General features: G+C 41.5%; 1 protein-coding gene across 1 annotated transcript; it reads right to left on the bottom strand.

Annotated features, from left to right (window-relative positions):
• Positions 1-1370: 1370 nt before the first annotated feature.
• On the bottom strand, positions 1371-13728 carry LOC139478565 (PHD finger protein 24-like). The gene is made up of 7 exons (XM_071261098.1): positions 12805-13728; positions 10829-11011; positions 8913-8991; positions 8553-8752; positions 6873-6997; positions 3552-3617; positions 1371-2488 (listed from the first exon to the last, which is right to left on the bottom strand). Exons 1-7 carry the CDS (start codon positions 13171-13173, stop codon positions 2212-2214), a joined length of 1299 nt encoding a protein of 432 aa, XP_071117199.1. The 5' UTR covers positions 13174-13728; the 3' UTR covers positions 1371-2211.
• Between the last annotated feature and the right edge of the window lie 2655 nt (positions 13729-16383).

The raw sequence follows: 16383 nt of genomic DNA, 5'->3' as shown, positions 1-16383 counted from the left end.
TTCACTGGGCAACGTAGATAAACGCAGTGGCCGAACGATCGCATCCAAAAGTCGGAGAGATATGACAATCGGTATTGGGAGAAACGGTACGGATAATCGACGTGAGGATTGATTGAATATGCGGGAAATGCCAATACCAAACCCATCTGTTCATAAAATGGACTCTTCCATTATTAAATTACGGGTAAACAGAATTAAGGTTTGTACATTTTACCATCATCCTATGAGGCTGTACATTATATTGATATCCCATATAAGAAATAAACGATTCGTGGTCGTTGATTATCGTTCAGTAAAACACTGCTGCGCCCATATTTGTGAGCGACCGTTGACGTTACTGAGACAATTTGAAATGGAAATGAAACGAATGGGTAAGGGGCCCTCTTTGGCCCACTGGAAATGTCAAATTCTAATGCTCCAGAAACTTTATCATATGTTCAAATGGCTGACGGCTAGCGTTTTTTGCCTTTGTTAAACTATCAAGTTTTCGGATTTCCTACATGATCAAATACATAAGAATTTCAAACTTCATATAGCAATCTTAGTACAAGGCCGTCGTTAACTTTTTTTAGGCGGGGGCAAATAATTACTTGGACAAAGTATTACTTGTCCCCAACTTGTTTTTTCATGGTTCAAATAAAACTGTTTTCAATTAAAATAAATCCCCACCCCCAACCCCCACGGCTGGCTACGGCACTGACGTACGAGCAAGACCGTAACCGAAAATGAATCTTTTACTTCTGTTTGGATGTTTTTCTGACATTTCCTCATGAAAATCAAGGACTTGCTCATTTTCAAATATTGGTAAATGCTTCCTGAAAACTCCCAAAATCAGTCTTTTTATTCAATTCATCCTTACCTGTACACTTTGTCCATAAATAGTGAGTGAGTGAGTGAGTGAGTATGGTTTTACGCCGCTTTTAGTAATATCACGGCGGGGGACACCAGAAATGGGCTTCACACATTGTACCCATGTCGGGAATCGAACCCGGGTCTTCGGCGTGACGAGAGACCGCTTTAACCACTAGGCTTCCCGACCGCCCCTTGTCTTGAAATAAGTCCCACACATGAAACTGTTGGAACTAACAAAGTCTCATTTATATCAACATACGACATAACTCTCATAACAATATCTGCTCACATGTTTGCTCGATTCTATATATACAACTGTGCTTTACCTTTAGGCTCCAAATGCCCCTTTATCACACTCATCAATACTTTACACAGTTAAATCTTGAATAAAGGTCTTATAGGATCCGACCATTTGATATTCTGAGGGTCTGTGATATAAATTAAAAAACATTGTTCTCGAAAATGTTTGAAAAACTTATTTGCACCCCACCCCCCACCCCCCATCCCCCACCCCCCAAAAAAGGTGTTCACTTCTAAATACATATTCTAAAATTCTTTGACTCTTCTCTTCATGCGCTGAAATATATTCTGATTCAAACAAAAGTATAAAAATCAATGCAAAAATACTGCGAGAACATTTTCATCATAATGACCCATAATGACGCCCACAAAAAGTGGCGAGGCTGACTCGGTCATGCAGTCTGTGGGGATTTGGGGCTGAATATAAATTATCATTCGTCACCACTCGCCCCTTTCCGTAGCCTGCACGAATATTCGGCTTGTCCCGGAATAACACGAGTTGGTCACGAATGTATAAATTATGTGCCGCATGTCCGTATCAATGTGGAAGTCTGTATGTTGACACGGACATTGTTACATCTGCAGCATCAACAAGTTAGACAAATGTACTCAATTGTGTAAGGTAAATTGTCTACTACAAATAGTTTATTATCATAACTAGGAAATATTTTATTTATATATCATAAATATTCTTAAACAAAGTGGGTGGTGTGGTAGCTTAGTGATGTTGCTGGAGTAGAGCTAAAAGTGGCAATACCATACCCCATCACTGAAAGTGATTCAGAAACTTAAGGAGGTTTCAACATTGTAATCATCTCCCTATGACAACAAGAATAATGTCTCTGTACAGTGGTAATACAGATCACATAGCCCAAATGTACCCAACTAATTTGTCTGGCTGACTTATGTCTTATGAGCTTTATGGTAGCGTTTTGGGGGGTGACATTTACGGGTCGGCTTGTTTTGTCCACGTTGCTGTCTCGTTGCTTAAGCAGCTTACAGGGATGTGTGTGCAATCCTCACACACTAAAGTCGTTCCAGTAGCCCCAAAACATGGGCCTATGCCAAAGACATTGGCCTCTTCTGAGCTCGAGCGTCCCCTAGGAGTCGACCATAGGCGCTGTTGATCACGTACAGCGATCTTGACGTCACCTTGCGATTCGTTGGTTTGGTTGTTATGGTAACAGAAGAGGTGGACTTGGCTACCGTTTCCTGGGAGATCATCTCTGCGTGTGCGCACTTCTTAGCTTCTGCTACTGCCTGTCTGAAGATGTTTAGTCTCCCCGCGATTAGGAATATTGACACATCCTTGAGGAATCGTTCCCAGTTGACGGAGCTGTAACGAAGAAAGTTCAATTTACATTTACAGAATTGTACTGAATCTTAACACTGGCAGAATATGTCACATTTCGCTGACAGAATACGCCACATATATTCGGACATAATAAGTCACTGTTATGAAATTTTAAATTATGTTCCTGATATCTAATATGAATGAGTTGTTTTTTACGCTTCTTTAATAACTATTTCAGTAATATCAGGGGTTGTCACTTTGTTGATGGGTCAAGGCTCAAAATGATGCACAGTCAGAACGTTTTAAGGGAGGATGATTTATTCGAATCCTGGATCAGCGGATACTGGATATAATAAGGGACGCCACTCTGATAGCCAAAAGCGGCGCCTCAAAGTAATCACTCTAAGTGATTACTGTGTAGTGCTTCGTCAGCAATTATGTTGCTCACTGCGACGTATCTCATATGAGTATGTATAAATGTATTCGTTAGTCATGTAAATATAAATGTACATCGTGATGGCTTCATATTCCGTTTTTAAGACTCTTCGTCCTGCTATAATACAACTACCCACCACTGCACATATTTATGTCAAAAACAAGTTCATTTAGTCCCAGACAAATAAAGTTATCAAATAAATTTCTACAAAACAAAAAGTAAAATCAGAATGGAGCCCAGAACAATGCTTAATTTTAGGTCTAGAGCTGAGGCAATCTAGACTTGCTAAATCATTCTAGACTTGAGCTGGGTTTATTCCCTAATTTGTTCACCAGAGTCAGGAGGACACACTATATGACCCCTCGTGTACGAGGCTACGGTATATAGCCGAATACATCAATTTGAGTTCGTGTGACTCTTTGTATTGCGAGAAGATAATTTACCAAAAGTGCACATAATTAGAGTCAAAAACAGGTAGTGCTGCAAAATAACCGATGGCTAGATAGTATGGTATCAGCTTGTTTAGTATAATTGTAGCAACGTTTCGGTACAGTTGTAGTAACGAAGCTGATTATCCATGCTATCTTGTCATCAGCGACATCCAACTTCTAAATGCCCGTCACAGATCTCGTGGCATAATGGCATCTTCAATCTGTCTCACAAACTCACCCTGTGAGGTCGTCGTCGGCAAATATTATCTTGTCTTGTCTGTAGGTCACGTGGAATATCTGATCACTGGAAAGGAAAGTATTTCGTTTACATGCAGCTGAAACTATATATACGTTAGAACTTATGTCATATTATTGTTGGTTCCCCACCCACAGACTAGCAAATGGACTAGTGTTTGCCTGTTGTAAAACGCCTCATACTACGACGCACAATGTGACATAAGGGAATTCTGGATATCTAAAGGGTTTGTTTGTTGTTTAACGCCGCACTCAGCAATATTGCAGCTATATCACGGCGGTCTGTAGATAATCGAGTCTGGACCAGGCAATCCAGTGATTGACATAAAGAGCATCGATCACGATCACATGTATCAACCAAGTCAGCGAGCCTGACCACCCATTCCGTTAGTCGCCTCTTACCACAAGCATGCCTTGATGAAGACCAATTCTAACCCGGATCATCACGCGGTCGGTCAATTATAAGACTGTGTTGACAATAAGTGGAATCATTTTTCGTTTTAATTTAAGCTGCTACTGAATAGCAATTGATGTTTTCCCGTAACTTTCGAGAATTACTTCCCCTTAGTTTCACCTGCGGTCCAACACAGTTGCAAACATGAAGAAACTCGGTCGAAGGTAAAACACCTAAATGACCTATTTAACCCTGACCGATGTAACTGGCGATCAAACCTGTTCTTGGTTTTTTTCCCAACACGTTCATAAAAGGCGGTCGTATCAAGTGTATAGCTACACACCAATGTTATAGCAAAGCAGCTTCATTGGTCGCTAACGTAACAAGTTGGAACTTGGCATGAGGACTTGTTGGAAATGTATTTCAAAGTAGACACAACTTCTTTATTTTACTGTCAAGGTGACGTTTCGGTATAGACCCTTATACCTTTGTTAAGCAAGGAAATGTATTTCATTTTTTTAAGTGAAATGTTTTGTATATATGGAGTCTGTGTCAGTAATATATCAAACGATTGTTAAAGACATCTTGGATTCCAACATTGACATGAGATTTTAAATACTATATATAAGAGAGCTTCGCGATAAATCGCAAAGAACAATGGCGAACGAAGCCTGGTTTATTTCACGATAAAACCTTGTTCTATGATGATCGCAACTTGCGCTCGCAACTTGATGACGTCGTGTATTGGAAGACGTTATTTTTGTGAGGGAAGTGTCCAGTGAGATGTTCCCCATAGATTTAGCTGGACAACTCAGATAGAAGCAGTGGCCGAACGATCGCATCCCAAAGTGGGAGAGATATGACAATCGGTATTGGGAGAAAAGGTACAGATAATATATCAAGTAATATGTCAAACGATTGTAGACATCTTGGATTCCAGCAATGACACGAGACATTTAGTGGGAAACACTTTCCTTACAACACGCCTTGAAAGAAATTTTACGTACGCTTTAGTGACTACTGACATTATTAGGGATGGTTGACGTTACTGTAGTGTTGTACAAATGCTTTTCAATGACATTTATTTATTTTTTCTGTGTACCGCAGACTTTTAGTCTAGACATCACCTTTCGCAATGTAAATATATTACACAGTCCTGTTCAATAAAGGTCGTGCAGATGATATATTGTGCGACATAGTCTGTCTTACAGACCCTGATACAAATATATATCTAATATAGCCCATGCAAGTCTATAATGTTTGGCAAGTCTAGATCACTGCAGTATCAGGATGAAGAGAGTCACTGGGCTCCTTTTTATTATATTTTTATTGAGATAACTGAACAACTGTTTTTTCTGTACGATATGTTCATTTTAGAGACTAGATGTTAGTCTATGTGCGACACTGTGATATGTGTTTCACCCTCTCACTCGAAGCTAACCTTACTTCTGCTCACAGTGGGCGTTTTGGCACCGTGTTGATGCCTCGCATCAAGATGGTCCTGTTATATCTTTGTTTGCCTTTCTTCAAGGCAGCATACGGGATAAATATTCGAATAAGTGCTGTGCTTGTATATTTCGGAAGGTACTCTGATCTTAACCCAGACAGCGTTGTTTGGAATCAAGTTTTATTTTTTTAATATTGTTTCAAATGCCCTCTCTTGATGCCTGTCTACGTTGCGTTTGTTTAACCGGCGTTTATTCTAAGAGTTTTCGGTAGGTTATGAAAAGGGCAGGGATAGCTTGAGAATTATAACGTAAAAACATTGTAAACACAGCAGTAAAGTGTCAAAAGTTCCTTTTGCTATTCAAGATTCCTTTTCAATACGTGTTTGGGCGGTTCCAATGAAATAGAAAGTCTTGAGTCTGCAAGTCTGCAAGTAGGATTTATGTCAATTTGAAAGTTAGGTTCAATTACGTAATATAATTCATAAGCTGCACTTATAATTAATAACATCAGTTATGAAACATTCTAAAACCTCAGACAAGAGCCGAAGTGATGCCCTTTGCTATATAGTAAACACGAATTATTGTTATTATCAAAGTAACATATGTTCAAATGAGAGTAGGGTTCATTTCGGCAGTTCAACTAAAAGTTGATAAATATTATGGTGCTGAACGGGTGTCCTTTACTATTCATGATGGTTTTAATTTTTAGATTTTTCATTTCCATTTTTTTTATCAAATTTCCCATATTGGACATCAAATGGAGGTAAACTCCATTTCCGGAACATAACTCATAAAGGGTTCAATAATTAACATAAAACTTTGTATACACCAGGTAACTGCTCAGTTGGTGCCTTTGGCCGCACAGGATTATATAATAGATGAAGTTGTTGGGTTTACCTGGCAGATATTTCAACAGAACGGTTTGAACGAGCGGAGCTAAAATTGTGAAATAATTTGTTTGTTTGTTTGTAGTTTAACGCCGCCCTCAGCACTATTCCAACTATATGCAGAAATAACAGTGTTCTTGACTATAATACTCACAGGCCGTGGCATTAAACAGTATTCACACATCCATACAACCGCATTATCCTTCTGTCAGTAAGAGGTCACTGGTGGCCCACTTCTAAGGCGTCGCAATTCGCTGAGCAGAGTTGTGTCTCTTGGGCACGCTAGAAACCTATGATTGTGGGTTCGAATCCCGGTTCGCCACGATTATTTTTCTAGGTTTGTCAGCACCCGTGCACGTGGCTTTCACTAAAGTGGTATTCCTCTGAGACCTGCATCAATACGGGGTTTCCTCCCACATCAAGCTGACTCGCCCTAATAGAACTGAAATACTGTTCAAAGCGGCCTTTAACCCAACTCACTCACTCACACTTTTGTTAGAAGACCCTACTGCAAACTAGGTTCATGAAAAGTCAGCGTTTGCGTGACAACATAAGTGAACGACCATATTACTTACAACTGTGACGTCAGACGCAGTAAATCGTCGCGAGATATGTCCCCCCGTCCAGTCTTGTCGCGTGGTTTGACCATCTGTCTGGCACACTCAATCTCGGGGTCGCTCAGGTAGCGGACCAGGGAGTTCTGGAAAACGTGAAAATACAACATATGTCTCATCATTGGGGGCACAGACCAGCGTCCTGCTCGAGAGACAGTACAAACGAACGCAACAAACGCGATAATGATAACGAGTCACAGGTAGGGTGAATCCTACAGGTGAATTTAGAATCGTAAATTAAGAACCGATAGTACAATCATTCAAATGCGGCCATAGTTAAATTTCGGTATTGATCGGCAGTAAGAACTATAGCTCGTGGTTTAGCGCAGAGGTCAGTGTGTCCTGCCTAAAACCATGTATAAATTGCGTCCATATTGAAAATTCGTCATGCAGGAAGAACGTGTGACCCTGAATGAGTGGATTTTGTTTTCGTTACACTTTCAAAACCTTATTTCCTTCCTTCATCTAATGGCAGCAAAACCCATGTTTGATGGTGGCTAAAAATGAAACAAACAAGACATGGTTATTCAGTGGGGATGTATTTGATACGGGTATTATAGTTGTGTTTTGGACCTTAAGTTTGCTGTGTTTCGGCGACTGTTTTCATCCTAGTAACGTTTTGATAAAGTTTGTAATTAGTTGCTCAAATCCAGTTTTCAAGGGTATACTTTCTGCACGGCTGTTTTTTATAGTATGATAGGTTAAAAAAATAGTCCCAGCCTTTTAGTTTGATTCGCGACATAATTGTATCAGGAGCATCGATGCAGTGCCTTCGTTGTGACGAGCTAATTCCTTAACGGCTCAACTACCCTACCACCCCCTTGTGAGTACCATGCATAATAAACAATATTAACGAACGTAAAATATATTGTTTATGAGGACAAAAATGACATAATAATTGTGCCTATTCAAACATGTACATTGATATTTACAGCATGTGTAAGCTATGGGTTACTAATACTATAGCCAAACGGTCTGCACAAAACCGGTAGACGCGCTGACCAAGTACAGAGAGGGGTTTATTCTACGCCGAACACGACAAGTGCCATTTCCTGTTTGTCTCGGAAACGAGGCGGAAAACATACTAGTCTTGAAGATCCTATTAGCAGTAGATCTGTTATTATTCTGGGTTCGTGGAGGTCAACCAGCAACTATTGTTGCAGTCGAGGCAATTAAATCATGGACAAGTTTTTCGACGATTGCTCAGATGAAAGGAAAATAACCCTTTGATTCATAAACATTTAATTGTAATTTCGTTCGTTCATAAATCTGATTCACGATTAGGTCATACGCTGGTTGACGCTCGTGAATTTTGCACACTTAGCATTTTATTATGTGTGTAAATAATACGCGTGTGTTGGTTTTGTTTGTTTGTTGTTTAACGCCGCACTCAGCAATAATCCAGCTATATGACGGCGGCAATAAATAATACACGTTGTGTTACTGTTGATTTATGAATTTGAATAGAAACAGAATTATTAATTGGAAACACGCGACTCCTCGAATAATACCAATATGTCAGTACAAGGATGTAATATGTTTATGAAGTTTGACTTTTACGGCTGTGAATTTGTACGTACATTACATATGATTATTTCAATATTTGCGTACACGACATAATAATGACAATGAATTGCGTACTTTATTTCTTCTTTCAAGCACTTTGAGAGATTCGTGATTAAGGAAGTTGCTCCAGGAGACACGGCCAGTTAACCCTTTGCTTAGTTGACTGACAACGAGCAGCTCATCCCTCAGCTCGTCTGACGTCATTTCCGTTCCCAGCTGCCCTTTGTAGTGCTGCTTCCGGTATGAGAAATATTGATCTCTGGTGAGATCTTCACCTGAATTGTGTAAAAAGTTTCTGGTCATGACATTCTGTTAATTTATGGCTAATGTAAAAATATTGAGCACAGTTCATCAAATATCGTTCAAGCACACAGGGGGGTCTCTACTAGGGAAAGACATGTCAGCTTAAAGTATAAACTTGAGAACAACACGCACCTGCTGTGACGTTACACTTGCGGAACATGTCGAGAAGTCCTATCATCTCTTCTTCCGTCAGCAGGTTGCTTACAGTGTCCTGTCGATAAACACGTAAAGATAGACTATACACCGCGGGAACGTGTTATAATGAGGTGGACAATACACAGTGAGAACTTGTTATCGTGGGGTAGATTGTACACAATGCATCGAACTTGGTATAATGAGGTGAACTGTATAAAGTGGGAACTTGTTATAGGGGGTGGATTGTACCTTGTGGGAACTTGTTATAGTGAGTATGGTTTTACGCCACTTTTAGCAATATCCCAGCAATATCACGGTGGGGGACACCAGAAATGGGCTTCACACATGTGGGGAATCGAACCCGGGCCTTCGGCGTGACGAGCGAACGCTTTAACCGCTAGGCTACCCCACAGCCCCGAACTTATTATATATAGTGAGGTGTATTGTTCATGGTGGGAACTTACTACAGTGAGGTGGACTGTACATAGTGGGAATTTGTTATCGTGAGCTTGACTGTACACAGTGGGAACTTGGTATAATGAGGTGGACTGTACATAGTGGGAATTTGTTATCGTGAGCTTGACTGTACACAGTGGGAACTTGGTATAATGAGGTGGACTGTACATAGTGGGAATTTGTTATAGTGAGCTTGACTGTACACAGTGGGAACTTGGTATAGTGAGGTGGACTGTTCATAGTGGGAATTTGTTATAGTGGGCTTGACTGTACACAGTGGGAACTTGGTATAGTGAGGTGGACTGTTCATAGTGGGAATTTGTTATAGTGAGCTTGACTGTACACAGTGGGAACTTGGTATAATGAGGTGGACTGTACATAGTGGGAATTTGTTATAGTGAGGTTGACTGTACACAGTGGGAACTTGTTATTGTGAGGTGGACTGTACACAGTGGGAACTTGGTATAGTGAGGTGGACTGTACATAGTTGGAACTTGGTATAATGAGGTGGACTGTACACAGTGGGAACTTGGTATAGTGAGGGGGACTGTACACAGTGGGAACTTGGTATAGTGAGGTGGAGTGAACACAGTGGGAACTTGGTATAGTGAGGTGGACTGTACACAGTGGGAACTTGGTATAGTGAGGTGGACTGTACACAGTGGGAACTTGTTATAGTGAGGTGGACTGTACATAGTTGGAACTTGGTATAATGATGTGGACTGTACACAGTGGGGACTTGTTATAGTGAGGTGGACTGTACACAGTGGGAACTTGGTATAGTGAGGTGGACTGTACACAATGGTAACTTGTTATAGCGAGGTGGACGGTACACAGTTGGAACTTGGTATAATGATGTGGACTGTACACAGTGGGGACTTGTTATAGTGAGGTGGACTGTACACAGTGGGAACTTGGTATAGTGAGGTGGACTGTACACAATAGGAACTTGTTATAGCGAGGTGGACGGTACACAGTTGGAACTTGGTATAATGATGTGGACTGTACACAGTGGGGACTTGTTATAGTGAGGTGGACTGTACACAGTGGGAACTTGGTATAGTGAGGTGGACTGTACACAATAGGAACTTGTTATAGCGAGGTGGACGGTACACAGTTGGAACTTGGTATAGTGAGGTGGACTGTACACAGTGGGAACTTGTTATAGTGAGGTGGACTGTACACAGTGGGAACTTGGTATAGTGAGGTGGACTGTTCACAGTGGGAACTTGTTATAGTGAGGTGGACCATACACAGTGGGAACTTGGTATAGTGAGGTGGACTGTACACAGTTGAAACAGTGAGGTCAACCGAGATACGTATTTGGGAAATATGTTTTTCTTTTTCACCGAGCATTTTTTCTGGACACATTGTTTGATCATTTAACTTTTTTAGCCAACCGTTTTGATAAACTATGTCTAATAGTGTAATAGATGAAATTCTGGGTTCAAACTTACACAAAGATGACAACTCCAACCGGATGCGGATTGGCTGGCATGCAGGTACCTCACAGCCTCGTTCTGGCATTGGCCGATTTTTGACAAACAACTCTCATGGTACACACGATAGCACACGGCGCATGAGTATACTTCACTTCCGGTATATACACTGCAAATGTGGCAAAGACTGTCGGGTGTCAACTGTGAAAGTTAAAAAATAACAAACTTGTTTACAATTCACGTTTTGTATAATGTGTGAGTAGTTGACGAATAAAAGGACAAAATAAGATCGTTTATATCAATGTTTCTCATTTTACCTAAGATCGTGAATGTGTGAATTTGATCTGTTTCAATTTCGATTTACACAATTTAATGGGCGGATGCCCCCTATTTCGTACTCTAGTTTCATCATCAGCTAACACGAACAAACCAGAGCCGGCCACTAACACAGTCCCAATGAGGTAAAGGGACTTTGGTAATTGTCTCTTGGATTCTCTCATTCGTTCTATTAACTGTGTATCGTTATGCAACGTACCCGTGAAGATCCGGGTTAGAGTTGATTTCAGCAACTCATGAATGTCGTCTAAATGGAAAAGTTGGCCAGATTCGCTGACTTGGTAGATACATGTTATCGTATCCCAATTACGAAGATCAATGTTCATGATGTCAAACACTTGACTGCCAGATCCTTACTCGATTATTTACACGCCGCCATCATGTAGAAGGAATAGTGACACTTTAAACAACACACGTACAAAAAACACATACAATGCAACCTCGGAGAGTGAGTGAGTGAGTTAGATTCTACGTCGCGTTTAACAGTAGTTCAAATATACAAATATCACTGCTAAGAGGGTTGATATTCTGGGGTAGAGGGTTGGGGTGGTGGCTGGGATTTTGTTATAAGATTAGATAGTTTTAGATATACAGCTGCAAATCCAGATTTTTAAAAATTGAACCTGTGAGCTTGAATATGTTTTTTTTAAAGAAAAACACCTTGAAACTAATTTTTGTGGCAGACATTTTCTGGGTTCTTTAAACTGTCTGAATTATACCAGAACACTCAATAAGTTTCTGCTACAATTATTTTTTGTTCAGACTATCAAACTTGACTTGATATTCACAGGCCGTCGTAACAAAGTTAGATGTGTCGTTAAAGAACAAAATATGAACAGTTTCAAACAGGAAGGAAGCAATGTGGCAAGTAGCCCAGACAATAACATGCACCATGGTTCCTGCAGGCGGCTGGTGTAACAAAGAAACCATCCTATCAAGATATTCAAACTTTATGATATTGTGCTTTCCTCGAGATCTTTTTAGTGATTTTAGCGCGTCACGTGTGATAATTTTGCTATTCCGTAAGGTATACAATAAGGAGTGTTTTCAGAGAAATTTTGTTGTTGTTTTTTTTGCACCACAGTCAACACTATTTAAGCTATAACACGGAATCTGTAAATGATAAAGTCTGGGACACCAGTGGTTGATAGCATGAAAATCATTGGTTACTTGGGGTCTATTCTTCCCCGGATGCCCACAGAGAAGATGTACACTGAGTGTCGTCTTACGCCGCTTTTAGCAATATTCCAGCTATGTAGCGGCGGGGGTACAAGAAATTGGCTTCACACAATGTACCCATGTGGGGAATCGAACCCGGGTCTTCGGCATGACGAGCCAACACTCTAACCACTAAGCTAATCTTTTGGACGTATAAGAAACCAATCATTACACCTTATAGAATAGGTCTTCAGCAACCCACGCTTGCCGTAAAAGGCGACTATGCTTGTCGTAAAAGGCGACTAACGGGATCGGGTGGTCAGACTCACTGACTTGGTTGATTCATGTCATCGATCCCAACTGCGTGGATCGATGTTCATGATGTTAATCACTGGATTGTCTGGTCTCGATTATTTACAGACCGCCGTCATATAGGTGGAATATTGCGTTAAACAACAAACAAACAAACCCTATAGAAATCTATAACTCCCGTGTCTCACCTTGTGCGTCGTAGTGTACGGAATGTAAATAGGTTTGATCTCATCCGTTTCCACCCTCTCTTTCCGCACTATCTTACAGAAGTCACTGAAGCGTAGAGAGGTAGAGAGGGAGCTGTTGAGGTTGCTCTTCACTGCCGGTTCCGACTTGCTTCTCTGGAATACTCGCGTCCTGTCCGTCACCTTGACGCTGCTGCTCTGCGAGTCCCAGGGGATGATGTCGTTGCTGCTGTTGTTGACGCTTGCTTTCTTGCTTTTCCCGCCCTTTTTGGAGCTCCCCTTCCCCTTTCCAGACCCGTGAGCTGATTCAGACAATGTGACTGTCTTTGTCTTACTTTTGTTAGATTTCCTACGGGAAGACGCGGAACCCATGGCGCAGACTGACCACAGATCACCTTGTCAACTGCCGACTGATCAAAGTTAAATATGGAAAGTGTTGTACGTAAATAAACCAGTTGTGCTTTCCGGTTTCGAGTAGATGTTGGAGTAGTGTTACAGGTGGTGCTTAAACTTGATCCTCTCCCTAGAGCAGCGTTGTGGAAAGTACGTACAGGTCGATGTGAAGAAGCACGTATGAATGTAGATCAACTGAATGAAGCCGATCGTTCACAGCAAATAAGTGGTCAAGTCCAAATCCCAACAACTCTCAGGAGCACACAGTAATGTGGCCATGGGAAAACAAGCCATTAACACAATCACAGCCATATCACCTCTTTGGTGAACTTTAACACACATAGCCAGTCTGTAGAAGAGGTCGGCTCGGGGCAGTCTCCATCCCAACAAGTACCAGCAACTTGGGTTTTGGTACTGCTAGTCGCACTACACCAACTTTGGACGTGACTGGAGCGGCGACCTCCCCGAGATACGCTCAACAAGGCGACTGTGACTGTGTGGGTTTGACGGTCGCCTTGTATCCCGTGTTAGCATCTGTCCCGGCTTCCTTCCTCTGTGGACGTCATCAGCCTCGTGCTGTAAACAATAGTCACGAGACACGTGGCATGACAATCAAGTGGATTATCCAAGTGATGGGCACTTATTAGTTATTACTAATTATATACAATTTCAAGTGATGTGGCACTTATTACAGAATTATATAATGGCACTCATTTCTCTATAAGTGTGATGTACTGAAACTGTGCAGTTTTGTTTGTTTTATTTTCCAATGAAAGAACATGTAAATACTTTTAGCGGTCAATGCAGCATTCCTTACAGCTGTGATTATTGAGGCTCATATTCAGAATGAGTGTGTTCTTTTCATGAACATCATTAACCATCTACGAGAGGGAGGCGGATCCCAATCACATGCCATACTATAATTCTATTGTACGAGATACACTATTTACTCAGTGAAAAATGTTTCCGTTTGATATAGTTATAGCGTAACTACACAGATCGTAAAGACCGATGTCAAGACAACATATCTTCCTGTTTGTCATACTTCGTCCACTTCCCTGTTATGTACAGGCCTTCCTTGTGCTAGGGGGTGGCCGATCTAATCGCTAACTATAACTGTAATACCCGTGTCCTGATTATGTTGAAGTGCTTTGGTAACAGCCTGTGTTCTGTGACCAGGGCTACTGTATTCTAGGAGCGGTGGGGTAGCCTCGTGCATGGCTAAAGCGTTTGCTCGTCACGCTGAAGGCTTGGGTTCAATTCCCCACATGGGTATACAATGTGTGAAGCCCATTTATTGAGCACCGGTGAAGATTCAGTGTAGAATCGGTCTTCAGCAACCCATGCTTGTCGTAAGAGGCGACTAACGGGGTCTGGCTCGGTGACTTGGTTGCATCTTCCCAAGGCAAGGGAGTTAACTGACTATACAAGTTCAGATTCCACCCTTGCCTAACTAGGCTGGTATTATGGAGTTACAGTTTGGCTGGACTAACGAGTCTTCGCATAGTTCAATCAAAAGCGTGCAACCAAATCGAAATCCGGTTCGTGAACAGTGATGCGGATTTCCGTCGATTGCAGGATTTGCAAAGTAGGTGCACTGTTAACTCGTTGTCAACAGATATTTTCCAAATCTTTTCATGTTTTTAATCAAGGTGCTCACGCATTGCTCGATGTAAGACTCGTTTTATCACAACATAGACCTTGATTATCGATCAGATCGTCTTGGCTGGGCGCCACTGTTTTGTTTGAAGCAAATGCAAGTAATACGAGAGGTGGAATCTGATTGGTCTAAAGGAGAGGCTTAGAAGGGACATAACTCGTAATAGCCACTGGTGGCGCTACGATAGAGCCCAGGAATTCCAGCCTAGTTCGGCAAGGGTGGAAACTGGACTTTTAAAGTCAGTTAGCTCTCTTGCCTCGGGAAGATGACTTGGCTGATGCATGTCATCGTATCCCAATTGCGTAGATTGATGCTCACAATGTCAATAACTAGATTGTTTGACTAAGAATCGGAAATTGGTTTCACACATTGTACCCATTCGGGGTATCGAACCCACGCTTTCAACGTGACGAGCGACCGCTTTAACCACTGGGCTACCCCGCCGCCCCTAGAAGCTTGAAAGAATTCGAGTCTGATGGTATTTACGGAGGAATGTAATATCAAGCGTGACAATGCATTCAGAACGTGCATATGTATGATTTACTGCTTTGCATATACTGAATAGGTTTAAAAAACATTGTTTTATGTCCTGGTAATTAAATACTATATGTAACTCCCACTCGAATAAGGTAGCATGTTATTATAGACTCGAATGACACAACACTTTTTGTCGGAACTATTTTCAGTCTGCCTCAATAACTCTATGATTTACAGAGTAAGCTCGTGATTAAAATACATTAAAGTGAGTGAGTATGGATATACCATGTGTCTCAAGACATTTCGTGACTCTTCCCCCGAAATGTGAGATGATATTTCACGAGTCACATGGAATATCCCATTTCTTATTTACTAAACTGAGGGCCAAAAGAAACGTTACCAACATTAACTGATTTGCCACTTTGAAACAAAGATGCCAACCTGTTCAAAAACAGTAAAGAACACATCTCACGAATACATCCTTCATGTTCTCTGTCGTTCTTTGCACGTGCTTTGCGGATTTTGGGAGATATTGGTGTTTTTCAGCAATTTTTTAAAACATTCTTTCCCAAATTATCGTACAATTTCCGTGTATAAATTACGCACGGATCTGTTCCCTATCATTGGTTGCGATGATTAACACCAACGAACATGCCAAGACTGACCGCTGTCCAGAGGGAGAGAGCCATAGGAACGCTGCAGATGGGAGCGACACAGAGAGCGGTTGCCATTAACATGAATTGCTCCAAGATGACCATTACCAGACTGGTCGCACGTCTCCGACAGACTGGCACAGCCGCAGACAGACCCCGGAGTGGCAGAAAAAGGTCACGACCCAGCAGGATGACCGCATTTTACGGGTACTTCATCTGAGGAACAGATTTCTTACTGTGACGTCATCAACTGCCAACAGCTTAGGACATCCGGTCAGCAGACAAACAGTGACCAGACGACTACGACATTATGGTCTCCGGGCTTATCGCCCTTTCAAGGGCATGACCTTGACCCGTCAACATCTACGTGCCAGATTGACGTGGTGCAGCCAAACTCAG

Source organism: Haliotis cracherodii, unplaced genomic scaffold (assembly GCF_022045235.1).
Source record: "Haliotis cracherodii isolate W230 unplaced genomic scaffold, xgHalCrac1.p SCAF_4, whole genome shotgun sequence".
In the NCBI taxonomy this organism is placed as follows: Eukaryota; Metazoa; Mollusca; class Gastropoda; order Lepetellida; family Haliotidae; genus Haliotis; species Haliotis cracherodii.
The sequence above is the reverse complement of the archived record's forward strand: the minus strand, read 5'-3'. Positions and strand labels throughout refer to the sequence as shown.

Coding starts and splice junctions, on each gene's coding strand:
- LOC139478565 (XM_071261098.1), bottom strand. CDS start 13,173: ATGGGTTCCGCGTCTTCCCGTAGGAAATCTAACAAAAGTAAGACAAAG. Junction 6,998..8,552: donor TGCTTGAAAGAAGAAATAAA/GTACGCAATTCA, acceptor CACGTTTTCCAG/AACTCCCTGGTCCGCTACCT. Junction 2,489..3,551: donor GCCGACGACGACCTCACAGG/GTGAGTTTGTGA, acceptor TCTTCGTTACAG/CTCCGTCAACTGGGAACGAT.